The sequence below is a fragment of the Tupaia chinensis genome, unplaced genomic scaffold (assembly GCF_000334495.1).
Source record: "Tupaia chinensis unplaced genomic scaffold, TupChi_1.0 Scaffold000383_1, whole genome shotgun sequence".
Taxonomy (NCBI): domain Eukaryota; kingdom Metazoa; phylum Chordata; class Mammalia; order Scandentia; family Tupaiidae; genus Tupaia; species Tupaia belangeri.
The window spans coordinates 1,244,838-1,257,788 of record NW_006159885.1 but is presented as its reverse complement, the minus strand read 5'-3'; the positions used below and the strand labels follow the sequence as shown (position 1 = coordinate 1,257,788).

At 44.1% G+C, this 12,951-nt stretch overlaps 1 protein-coding gene across 1 annotated transcript in view; it reads left to right on the top strand.

Annotated features, from left to right (window-relative positions):
• LOC102477585 (nucleoside diphosphate kinase B) overlaps positions 1-7,872 on the top strand; it is an 8,377-nt gene extending 505 nt beyond the window's left edge. The window contains exons 3-5 of the mRNA XM_006153602.3: positions 1,752-1,853; positions 4,729-4,841; positions 7,618-7,872. Coding sequence (XP_006153664.1) covers positions 1,752-1,853; positions 4,729-4,841; positions 7,618-7,735 — 333 coding nt within the window. The 3' untranslated portion in view covers positions 7,736-7,872. The remainder of the gene's footprint in view (positions 1-1,751; positions 1,854-4,728; positions 4,842-7,617) is intronic.
• The last annotated feature ends 5,079 nt before the right edge of the window (positions 7,873-12,951 follow it).

Here is a 12,951-nt window from a genome sequence, read left to right as displayed (position 1 = left end):
CCTCACGTGTCCGAGTCCTCCTTGGTTCATGCCGCTCCCGTGGAAATCCCTTTGCCCGCTGCCTCCTCCCCAGGGCTCGGTGACCCGCTGGCCCTATTCTGAGGCCCGGAAGGACAGACGCCCTTGGGAAGGTTAAGCGGAGGTAACGTGACTCCTGCTCCCGGGCTGGTGGGGCCAGCCTAGGGCCTCCACCCTGTCAGGCGGACGCACGGGGGAGGGTGTGTGTGTGTGTGTGGGGCAGCCCGTGGTGCTGGACGCCTGGGCCTGAGGTCCAGAATCCTCTTGTGCCTTAGCCTGAAACTTCAGGATGATTGAAGTTTTAGGCGCAGTGACCCTCCTTTGCATGGAGTAATCACTGTATTTTCCACATCAGATTTGGAGTACAGATCTGAACCTTTGCACTTATTTAAGGGATAAGTATGTAACTACTGGAATTTTAACCCAGCTTATCAGTGAAGAGAGTAGTATTCTCAGTTGTCATTTAAAGATGTTTAAAAGGGCAACGTGACTAGGCCAGGAGAGTTTGAGGTGATCTCTGTCTGGCATATTTCCTTCAGTTGCAGGCCAGCATATAACTCCCTAATCTACATTTTCAAACCACCTATTTAGGATTGTAAAACCCATAAGGTCATTTACATTATGAGGATTTTTTTTTTTTTTTTGGATTTGTTTTAATTTGGTAGAGGGCTCGAGCACTGGAGAGAGAGAGAGAGAGAGAGAGAGAGAGAGACCTCCCAGAGGGGATGTTCATGCCACAATCCCTTCTCCATTCTTCTGTCTGGATTTTGGGCACGCTTGCACATGTACCTAGTGTGTTTGTCAAGCTGCTGGGTCCAGGACTCAAACTGCACAGTCAGCCATTTGGGATCTGACCTCCTTACCCTTCACACTACCTGTGTGGCCTGAAGACTTTTTATTTTTTAATTGCCAGAGGATACTTACACTGGCCAGAGAGGGGAGCGTGGTTATTTTGCAGTCCCTTTTCCATTTTCACATCCTGTTGGGCTTCTGGGCACTCGTGCACATGGGCCTGGGGGCTCCGGCTGTGAGTCAAGCCCTTATTTGCCATGTGGGGTCTGGCTCCCCTAACCTCTAGGCTATAGAGCTGGCCTTATGATCCATTTTAAAATTTTTGCTGTAGTTGCATACACTTGCCAGAGACATAGAGACAGAGTACCCCCTTGGGGGGGGGATGGTCACTCTCTAGTCCCTTCTCCTCTAGGGATTTTGGGCATGATTGCCCAGGCACCTGGTGTGTTTTACAAGCAGCTGTGTCAGGACTGACCATAGTTGGCCTTGTGGGATCTAGCCTCCTTAACCCACCACACCAGCTGCTAGCCCCAATTTTTCAAAAGTTTCTTTGATGAGACTGAGGGTCAGAGAGGGGCAAGTACCCTCAGCAAGGTCACACCATGACCCTTACTGCTAGGGTCATGGGCACATGCATGCCTGGTAGAGGGCAAGTCTACCAGAGAGCCAAACCTGTGATTTTCCATAAGGATCCGCATGCCTGGTAGAGGGGGAGTCTACCAGAGAGCCAAACCTGTGATTTTCCATAAGGATCCAGGATCACTTGAGCAATATGTTTGAACTGTGCCACTGGATTTTTAACACACAGACCTTATAACTGTGGGTTAAAATATCAAAGTGAACTTTTGGAGAACGACCATGTTAACAGGCTCAGTTTGGGGTGGGCCATCTTGGAGCCTTTCCAGCTTGTTTCCTAACTGGGACACCCTCTTCCATGCCAGGCCTCAGAGGAGCACCTGAAGCAGCACTACATTGACCTGAAGGACCGCCCATTCTTCCCAGGGTTGGTCAAGTACATGAACTCTGGGCCAGTAGTGGCCATGGTGAGTGCTTTGGGGAATGCATGGACCCTGGAAAAAAGTTTCTGTTGCTTTTATGTTCCCTTTTAGACATCTTCTCCAGACACTCTATACATTCTTTGTTTTACAAATGGAGCCTGCTAGAGTTGACTTAGTAGAGCAACCAGGAACTCCAGGAAGTTGGAGGGGAAACAAAGGGATTCTTACCTTGGGCAAAAGGTACAGTCTCTCTGGGGTTTTGTAGGCTCATGGATCACAAAAATGTCCTGTTTTCTCATGTTTGGTAGTGTTTTAATGTTTACTAGATTAAAAAACACTTTTCTCTGTATTCGCATGAAAAATTCAAACGAGTACAGTTGACCCTTGAACAACATGGAGGTTGGGGGCAGGCACCAACCCCTACACAGTCAAAGTTCAACATAAAACTTAAAAAAATTTTTTAGGTTTTTGCCACAGGGCTCATGCGATCTCCAAGAGAGACAAAGAGAAAAAATGAGAAATCCCCCCCAGGGGGGGATGGCCATGCTGCAGTCCCTTCTCCACTCTTCTCTTGAGATTTTGGGCCTACGTGCACATGTGCTGGCATGATTTTCAAACCACTGGGTCTGAGACTTGAACTATGGTCAGCCGTATAAAAATCTAGCACCTGGGGTCAGCAGATGGCTTAGTGGCTATGTTGATGGACTTATACATCGCTGACTGCAATTCGAGTCCCAAACCCAGTGGCTTGAAATTCACAGTGGATACATGTGCAAGTGTGTCCAAGATTCTGGGAAAAGAATGAAAGAGAAGGGATTGCTGGGTGGCCATCCCACTCCTCCCATGGGGGGGTGATTTCTCACTTTCCCTCTCCCTGCCTCAGTACCCCACCCTCTGTAAGCACATATACCCTAAGGCAAAAACCCCTTACCAAAAAAAAAAAAAAAATTCAACACCTTAACCACCATGCCACTTGCTGGTCCCAAACTTTTTTTCAGGTAGGGACATAGTCTTTCAGACTCAGCCTTAAGAGCAGCTGGGACATGCCACCAGGGCAGCCTTTAATGATAGGCTTGGAATTGAATTTGGCTTTGTGTGACCTCAGCCAGCTGTATAGCAGTGTTTTAGCACATTACTGTGGGTGGACTGGTATCAACTTTTGTTTGTTCCTTTCAGCTATAGGGTGTGTGTGCTTGCTGGAGAGTGACAGAGAGGGAAAATGAGAAATCAACTGCCTGGGGGATGACCAGGCCACAGTCCCTTCCAGTCTCTTGGGATTTTAGGCATGCATACACAGGGGTCCAGTGTGACTTTCAAGCTGCTGCGTCTGGGGCTTGAATGCTCAGATGCCGTGTGGGATCCAGCGCCGTAACCACTATGCCACCTGGTGGTCCCTGGACTAGTATATAACCTTTGACCCCCCCCACCCCAAACTTAATTGATAATCTCTTATTGACTGGAAACCTTACTAATAACATTAACAGTAAACACATATTTTATGTTATGTGGGTTATATATTGTATCTTTACAATAAGTTACACTAGAGAGGGCCATCAGGTGGCATGGAGGTTAAGGCACTAGATACCACATGGCTGGCTGCATGGTTCAAGTCCTGGACCTGGTGACTTGAAAATTGTGCTGGGTCTGTGTGTTCATGCCCAGAATCTTGAGAGGTGACCAGAGGAGAAGGGGTTGCTGCTTCTCCCTGGGGAGTTATTTCTCACTTTCCTTCCCTCTTGCTTGTTCTCTGTCTCTGGCTAGCACATGTGCCCTATAGCAAAAATAAATACATTAATTAAAAAACCAATCTAATAAAGAAAATGAAGTAAGCTAGAGAAAAGGAAATGTTAAGAAAATCATAAGCAAGAGAAAACACATTAGCAGTATTTATTGAAAAACAAAAATCTGTACATAAACTTACATGGTTTAATCCCGTGTTGTTCGAAAGTCAACTGCATGTAACACATGAAGCGAAAGTTCTCTGTCTTGTCTTGGAAGCAAACAACTTCTGGGTGGTGTTACTGTCCCTGTGGGAGTGAAGAGTACAGAAGTGAGGGAGTACATAGGGAGCCACTACGGTTGTTGAGCAAGTAGACCTACTTCCGGTCCCCTGAGTATGACTTTCTACTGCTCTAACATGCTTTAGGGTCCCCTTTCCACTGATCCTGTTCCAGTTTGGCCACTTTTCTCTACCCCTTCTTCACTGTGTCCTCAGTGTTTGTGGCTGCATAAGATTCTTCAGTCTTCTTGTTTACCTATCTCAGCTAGACTGGGAAGTCCCAAGTTGAGTATATGGGGGGAAAGGAGAGGCAGTCTTCAGAAAGTTCATGGAAAATGAGTAACCCATGCATGGACTTTGATGTTTTCTTCACTAAAATCAACTCTTTAACATTTTATTTATTTATGTATTTATTTTTTCATTTGCTATCGAGCACATGTACTCACCAGAGAGACAGAGAGGGAAAGTGAGAAAGCAAGTGCCAGGTCCAGGACTCGTACTGTAGTGGGCCATGTGGGGGGTCCACCACCTTAACCACCATGCCACCTGCTGGCCTCCCAAAATCAACTCTTTTTTTTAAAAGAATTATTTGTTTTATTATTATTATTTCACATGAAACTTACCAGAGAAAGACAGAGAGAGAGAGGAAGCAAGTCGCCAAGTCCAGGACTTGAACTGTAGTTGGCCATGTGAGAATTCTAGTGCTTTAGCTACCATGCCCCTCTGGCCCCTCAAATCAACTCTTAAATTCCATTTTTCTGTGAGTTCTCTTCATACTTTGTTTTGTATTCTTAGCAGTACACCTGAATTTGATAAGCATCACGGATTGGCTTATACTGTGTGCTTTTGGGTAGGAGTGAATGTTGCTAATGGCCCTGAGTGGCAGATCTGCTGTAATTCATTCCATTTCCTACCACTCAGGTCTGGGAGGGCCTGAATGTGGTGAAGACAGGCCGAGTGATGCTTGGGGAGACCAATCCAGCAGATTCGAAGCCAGGCACCATCCGTGGGGACTTCTGCATTCAAGTGGGCAGGTAAGTCCTTGAGAGGGCTGTTGATTGACATTTACTCCATGCTGTTTAAATGGAATACTGTGCAAACATTTGGACATACCCCAGGTTTAGAAAAAATTGAACTTTTAAATTGGGTGGTGATTATCACTGGAAGTTTTTATAAATGGGGCCAGTAGGTGGCATAGTGGTTAAGTCTCTGGACTCCACATTTCATGGCACATTTTTGTATAGAAAAAAACATCATTGGGGTCGGCAGGTGGCATGGTGTTTAAGGGGGCTGTACTCGCAGTTTAAGTCCCAGACCTCCTAATGGCTTGCTTTCTCACTCCCCCACCCCCCACTCTGTCTCTCTGTGGCCAAATTTAAATAAATAAATAAATAAAGTTAAATACTTCTTTCTAGAAAAAAATCATGACTTTTTTGACCATCCAATAGCTGCTTCTCTAGGTTATTTAAAATTTTAGCCAAGGGTTGGTCCTGTGTCCTAGTAGTTCAGGGAACTGGATCCCACATGACCAATTGTAGTTCAGATCTTCAATCTCGTGGCTTGAAAAAACCACGCTAGGCAGCTGTGCGTGCATGCCCAAGAGCTCAACAGGATGGAGTAATGACGATGGGATTGCAGTGTGACTGCTTGGTAGTGCTCTTTCCGTGTTGCACGCTCACTCTCTCTGGCAAGCACACGTGTCCTTTGGCAAATTAAAAACAAAAACAAAAAACAACGAAATCTAACTAAGACAGTCTACAAGGCTGTTGCATGTAGTAGTAGTTCCTGTGTGGTACAACAGAAGGTACTAAGCTGAGGGGAGAGGAAGGGTTCTAGCCTGGCCTCTGCCCTTTTGGCATGTCTGTAGGTGTGTCACTTAATCTTTTGGTTCCCTCACCTGTACAAACTTATACAAAACCTACAAAGTTAGAGATTCAAGTGGAATAAAGGGATTGCTAGTAATAAGCAATTAATGTCCTGGTGGAACTTTTTAAGTCGATGTTACAAGATAAAACAGAATGGCCCTTGATAGAAAATGTAACAGTTCTAGTTAGGGGTTTGGCCTGGAGTAGGTTTGACTGTTCCTATATTTTTGAAAATTTGGACTGGAATGTTTTGCAGCAGCAGCATTCTCGGGGTACAGGGACTTAGAAGCATAATGCATTTAAACCAAGGGATCTTTTTTTTTTTTAAAATGCCTTTCTGATGTATTTTTTTTTAAGTTATTTATTTCATTTTATTTATTCATTTATTTCAATTGACTAGATAAGAGACAGAGAGAGAGAGAGAGAAAGCAAGAAAGCAAGCCACCAGGTTCAGGACTTGAACTGTGGTCGCCCGTGTGGGAGTATCCAGCGCCTTAATCACCACATCACCTGCTGTTCCCCCCGATATATTTTTTAAAAAGAATTATTTGCTCATTCATTCATTCATTTAAATTTGACCAGAGAAAGTGAGAAAGCAAGCCACCAGGTCTGGGACTCAGCCACCAGCCATCTGCTGGTCCCTAAACCAGGGGATCTTTGAAAACAAGCAACATAATACAACATAATAGTTGCTTTTTTTTTTAATTAAGATTTTTTTAAAAAAGATTTTTTTTGTCATAGGTGTTTGTATTCACCAGAGAGAAACAGAGAGACAGAGAAAGGGAAAGTGAGAAGTTACTTCCTGGGGGTATGACTATGCCACAATCCTTTCTCCTCCATTTTCCTCTCGGGATTTTGGGCATGCACACACACGTACCCAGCATGATTTCCTTTCTTTCTGTTTTTTTTTTTTGAGAGGTTTTTGCTATAGGGCACGTGCACTCACCAGAGAGACAGAGAGACAGAAAGCGAGAAGAAATCACTCCCTAAGAGGGATGGCTACGCTGCAGTCCCTTCTCCTCCATTCTCCTCTCTGGATCCTGGGCATGCATGTACACACACGTGCCTGGAGTGAGTTTAAGCCACTGGGTCTGGGACTCGAACTGTGGTTGACTACGTGCGAGTCCAGCTATGTAACCATTATGCTATCTGCTCTCTGATTTTCAAGCAACAGGATCCAGAACTCAGACCGCGGTTTGGCCATTTGGGAGTATAGAAAATTAATTTTTCAAAAATTGATTTTTTTTTAAAATTTACTTAATTTTATTTATCATTATTTAAAATTTGACCAAAGAGGGACAGATAGAGAGGGAAAATGAGAAAGAAGCTGCCAGGTCTGGGACTTGAACCGCGGTTGGCTATGTGGAAGTCCAGTACCTCAACCACCATAATACCTGCTGGCACCTATAATTGTTTTTAAAAGGAAATGCTTTGGGGGAACCAGGCCCAGTGGCCCATTCCTGTAGTCTCAGCTAATTGGAAGGCGAGGCCGGAGGATTGTGAATTCCAGGACAGGAGCTTTGGCATCATAATGAGATCTTATCTCAACAGCAGCAAAAAAGTAGACTAGCTCCATGGCACAGCAGTAAGGTGCTGCATGAGAGAAGCTGGATTCTACATGGGGACAGTGGTTCAAATCCCTGGTCTGATGAGCTTGAAACTCACCAGACATACATGCAAGTACCGAAGATCCAGTGGGCCAGAGGACTAGAGAAAGGGGATTGCTCTGTGAGCAGATACTTTAGAGAGTGCTTCCCATTTCCCTCTCACATGTGTGTCCTCCATGATGAATAAAGAAGAAAGAAAATACTTCGGAGTATAATTGGTCTAACACTTCAAGTGACAGTTTGGCTGAAAAGGTCTGCAGTGGCCACCCTTTGCTATACCCATTAAACAGACTTTTGCATTTTAAGACATGAGGTAACTAAATTGTTCTCTTTTTTAGGAACATCATTCATGGCAGTGATTCAGTAAAAAGTGCTGAAAAAGAAATCAGCCTGTGGTTTAAGCCTGAGGAATTGGTTGACTACAAGTCTTGTGCTCATGACTGGCTCTACGAATGAGGGGACAAGAACAGCAGCCAGCCCTGCAGCTCGGCTTGATGGGTCCCTGGACACAGCTCGTCATTCCACTGACTCGACCATAGGATCAGTCATTCTTTTCTAAAGTGTATGTACCAATAAAGCCTTTGGGAACTGGCCCCAGTCCCCTGTGCTTATTTGATAGTAAACTGGAAGAAGTGGCTCGGCTCCCTGGCCCTAATGGCATTATCCAAACTAATTAATCGTGTCTGTTATGAAAGAATGAGCCAAGACTTCTCAGAACCTGGGAATACTTCAAGACCTACTAGGAGGGAAAGCAGTAGGGCTGAAAAGGAAAAGCATGGTACTGGTCATGCCCTGATGGGAACTAATAAGGAAATACGTATCCTCATAAAGACTTTAGCTAATGTAGAAACATATTTTTCTTTTTTGTTTAATATCTATTTATTTAATTCCATTTGTTATTATTATTTTTAAAATTTGATCAGAGATAGAGAAAGGGTGAGAAAGCCATCTACCAGGTCTGGGACTCAAACCACGGTCAGCCATGTGGGAATCCACATGCCTTAACTACCATGCCACCTGCTGGCCCAGAAACATGTATTTCTGTAAGAAGGACTTAATTGAAACTTGGAGTAAAGTATGTAGATTAATCAGGTGATCCAGATTTACATTTTTGTTGACTGACTCAAGAAATGGAGGGAACCAGCAGTTAGCGTAATGGCTATGTCGCTGGACTCCCACGTAGTCAACGGTGGTCCGCGTCCCGGACCTGGTGGCTTAAAATTCACGTGGGATGCTTGTGCGTGCATGCCCAAGATCCCAAGAGAATAGAGGAGAAGGGATTGCGGCGTGACCATCCCCCCTGGGGGGTGATTTCTCACCTTCTGTCTGTCTGTCTGGTGAGCACATGTGCCCTATAGCGAAAACCTCTCCAAAACAAACAAACAAACAAACAAAAAACCCACCAAAATAATAGCACTGCCATCTCTGCCTTCTTTTTGGGATTTTGTGCACATAGCTACCTGCTGTTTCTCAGGCTACCAGTCCAAGCTTCATATTGTCTAGTCAATTATGTGGGATCGAGCCACTTTAATCACCACAGCTGGTCCCCCATGAACTATATCTATCTTGCTACTAAGTGTGTGTGTTCGGCCAAGAAACAGGAGGGGAGAGAGGGAAAGTGAGGAAATCACCCCCCACGGGGGATGGCCATACAACCCCTTCTCTTGGGATTTTGGGCCACATACGTGTACACACATGTGCTGTTGTGATTTTCAAGCCATTTCAGGTACTTGATTTGTGCAGTTGGCCACATATGATCCATACCACCTGCTGGCCCCCTCCATGAGCCTTTTTATTTTTTTGGAGAAGTTTCTGCTACAGGGTGCGTGCACTCACCAGAGAGAGAAAGACAAAAAGTGAGAAATCACCCCCCTGGGGGGGATGGCCATGCCACAATCCCTTGTCCTTCATTTTCCTCTCAGGATCTTGGGCACACAGGCACAAGTGCCCGGGGTGAGTATAAGCCACCGGGTCCGGGACTCGAACCATGGCTGACTACATGGGAGTTCAGCGACATAGCCATTATGCTAACTGCTGGTCCCAACCATTTTTTTTTTTTTTTGAGAGATTTTTGTTATAGGGTGTGTGTGCTTACTGGAAACACAGAGACAGAGACAGAAAGCAAGAAAACACCCCTTAGGAGGAATAGCCATGCTGTAATCCCTTCTCCATTCTCTTGGGATTTTGGGCATGCATGCACACCCACCTGGCATGAGATTTAAAGCTGCCGGGTTCAGGACTCAAACTATGGTTGACTACATGGGAGTCCAGGACGTAACCATGATGCCATCTGCTGGTTCCTTCCTCCTTTGCCAGTATTGGAGCTCTGAAACTGATACCTCAAAGGTGTTTATACTCCTGGCCACCATTTCTGGATCATATCTGATCCCTTTTCTCTCAAAACACATATTTTATGCTGATATTCCATTATTGGCCTGTAAACTGGACTCACCAAAGAAACGCTTACCTTCAGTCCTTCCCGAGGTTTCATAACCAGGCTTGCATCGCAGAAAGGCAGGCTGAAGAAGGCCAGCACACCTGGCCCGCCTTGCAGACCCATCTAGCTCCCAGGGAGAATTATTTCACCACTGTCTGAGGACGGAGACCTTTTCCTCTCCCTAAAAATTGTTTATGGCACAGACATGTGGTCCCTCTGTGAGTTTGTGATTTTGAATGGCTCCTGCAGAAAACAACTGTATGTGTTAAGTACCCTCCTGCCTCTCTCTCAGCCGCCTGCCTCCCACTGGCCCAGCCCGTAGTGGCTGGCAGCACACTGCACTGTGGGGCCCGAAGCTGCACAGCCCACTGCAGGCCTGGGTCCTCGGGCTGGTCTGCAGTGTGCTGGGCGTGTCCGGGTTTGGCCAAGATCCGGGGTAAGGGGCTGCAGTGTGAGGACACCTGGGAGGGTGTGTGTGTGTGTGTGTGTGGTGTCTCTCTCTGGTATGCAAACGTGCTATTGTGAACAGCAAAGTCTGCCTAGTGTCAGTGATTTTCAGAGAAACTTTGAGATGGAGAACCTTCCTAAGCCTGTATACAACCACGACATTCTCCCTCACGGCACTTGTGCTTGCTTAATCCCATTAGATTACTGGCTCTTCAAGTAAAGGACTGATCAGCTTTTGCAGAGATGGCTAACAGCTTCTCAATATTTTGAATGAAGAAAACCAGACCTCCCTGCTGAAGAATATTAAAGAATTACTCAAATACAAATTAACTTTAACATTTTATTTTGTGTAAAAAAAGGGCAAATTTAGTGAATTATTTTCATCTTGTACACAAAGTTATAATTTTAATGCTTTTCACATCCATGCTGAAAATTTGCAATTTGGTAAAAATGAAAGGAACATAAATTTCTCTGAAGGAATTTTTCACGCCATTATATATATATACACTTCATGAGAAAGTTTCAAACACTTTCTCAATGATCACAAGTTACCAAGAAAATAAAAGATTAAATTTGTACAGATATTGATCTATATATCAAATACATACAGAAACGATGTAAAAACCTTATGCAGTTTACTTTGACCTCTGTCCTCAAAAGATTTGCCCAGGGACAGATGCTTTTCTTTTGTATAAATGACTGTGGCTTTATTTAAAATATGAAAATCAAAGGAAGAAACCCAGTTGAATCACAGTATTTTTAAAATCCCTTCCCAATATTAAAGGATCATTACCAAATATATAGCACCATAATACAAATATTGATGGGAAGAGAGTATTCACATCACGCAAAATTAATAATAATAAAAACAAACAAACACTGAAAACCCGTGTTAGTATCCGTAGAATAAGAAGTTGATAACAGCTTTAGCTTTCCTCATACACAGCAAGGAAAAGGTTAAAGAGTTTAAACTACCAAAGTCCCCCCATAATCCTAATAGGGAAAAACAAAAACAAAAACCAACAACAACAAAAAAAACCCAGGGTCAGCAGTACATTTTGAACCATGAAGGAGACCGGGGCTACTGAGTTGTACAATTGCAGCTATGGCTGAGACATAAATCTCCTCTCTGCGAACTTGTTTTCTGTTCATCAGCAGCAGGATTCCATTATTGGCCTGTAAACTGGACTCACCAAAGAAACGCTTACCTTCAGTCCTTCCCGAGGTTTCATAACCAGGCTTGCATCGCAGAAAGGCAGGCTGAAGAAGGCCAGCACACCTGGCCCGCCTTGCAGACCCATCTAGCTCCCAGGGAGAATTATTTCACCACTGTCTGAGGACGGAGACCTTTTCCTCTCCCTAAAAATTGTTTATGGCACAGACATGTGGTCCCTCTGTGAGTTTGTGATTTTGAATGGCTCCTGCAGAAAACAACTGTATGTGTTAAGTACCCTCCTGCCTCTCTCTCAGCCGCCTGCCTCCCACTGGCCCAGCCCGTAGTGGCTGGCAGCACACTGCACTGTGGGGCCCGAAGCTGCCCAGCCCACTGCAGGCCTGGGTCCTCGGGCTGGTCTGCAGTGTGCTGGGCGTGTCCGGGTTTGGCCAAGATCCGGGGTAAGGGGCTGCAGTGTGAGGACACCTGGGAGGGTGTGTGTGTGTGTGTGTGTGGTGTCTCTCTCTGGTATGCAAACGTGCTATTGTGAACAGCAAAGTCTGCCTAGTGTCAGTGATTTTCAGAGAAACTTTGAGATGGAGAACCTTCCTAAGCCTGTATACAACCACGACATTCTCCCTCACGGCACTTGTGCTTGCTTAATCCCATTAGATTACTGGCTCTTCAAGTAAAGGACTGATCAGCTTTTGCAGAGATGGCTAACAGCTTCTCAATATTTTGAATGAAGAAAACCAGACCTCCCTGCTGAAGAATATTAAAGAATTACTCAAATACAAATTAACTTTAACATTTTATTTTGTGTAAAAAAAGGGCAAATTTAGTGAATTATTTTCATCTTGTACACAAAGTTATAATTTTAATGCTTTTCACATCCATGCTGAAAATTTGCAATTTGGTAAAAATGAAAGGAACATAAATTTCTCTGAAGGAATTTTTCACGCCATTATATATATATACACTTCATGAGAAAGTTTCAAACACTTTCTCAATGATCACAAGTTACCAAGAAAATAAAAGATTAAATTTGTACAGATATTGATCTATATATCAAATACATACAGAAACGATGTAAAAACCTTATGCAGTTTACTTTGACCTCTGTCCTCAAAAGATTTGCCCAGGGACAGATGCTTTTCTTTTGTATAAATGACTGTGGCTTTATTTAAAATATGAAAATCAAAGGAAGAAACCCAGTTGAATCACAGTATTTTTAAAATCCCTTCCCAATATTAAAGGATCATTACCAAATATATAGCACCATAATACAAATATTGATGGGAAGAGAGTATTCACATCACGCAAAATTAATAATAATAAAAACAAACAAACACTGAAAACCCGTGTTAGTATCCGTAGAATAAGAAGTTGATAACAGCTTTAGCTTTCCTCATACACAGCAAGGAAAAGGTTAAAGAGTTTAAACTACCAAAGTCCCCCCATAATCCTAATAGGGAAAAACAAAAACAAAAACCAACAACAACAAAAAAAACCCAGGGTCAGCAGTACATTTTGAACCATGAAGGAGACCGGGGCTACTGAGTTGTACAATTGCAGCTATGGCTGAGACATAAATCTCCTCTCTGCGAACTTGTTTTCTGTTCATCAGCAGCAGGA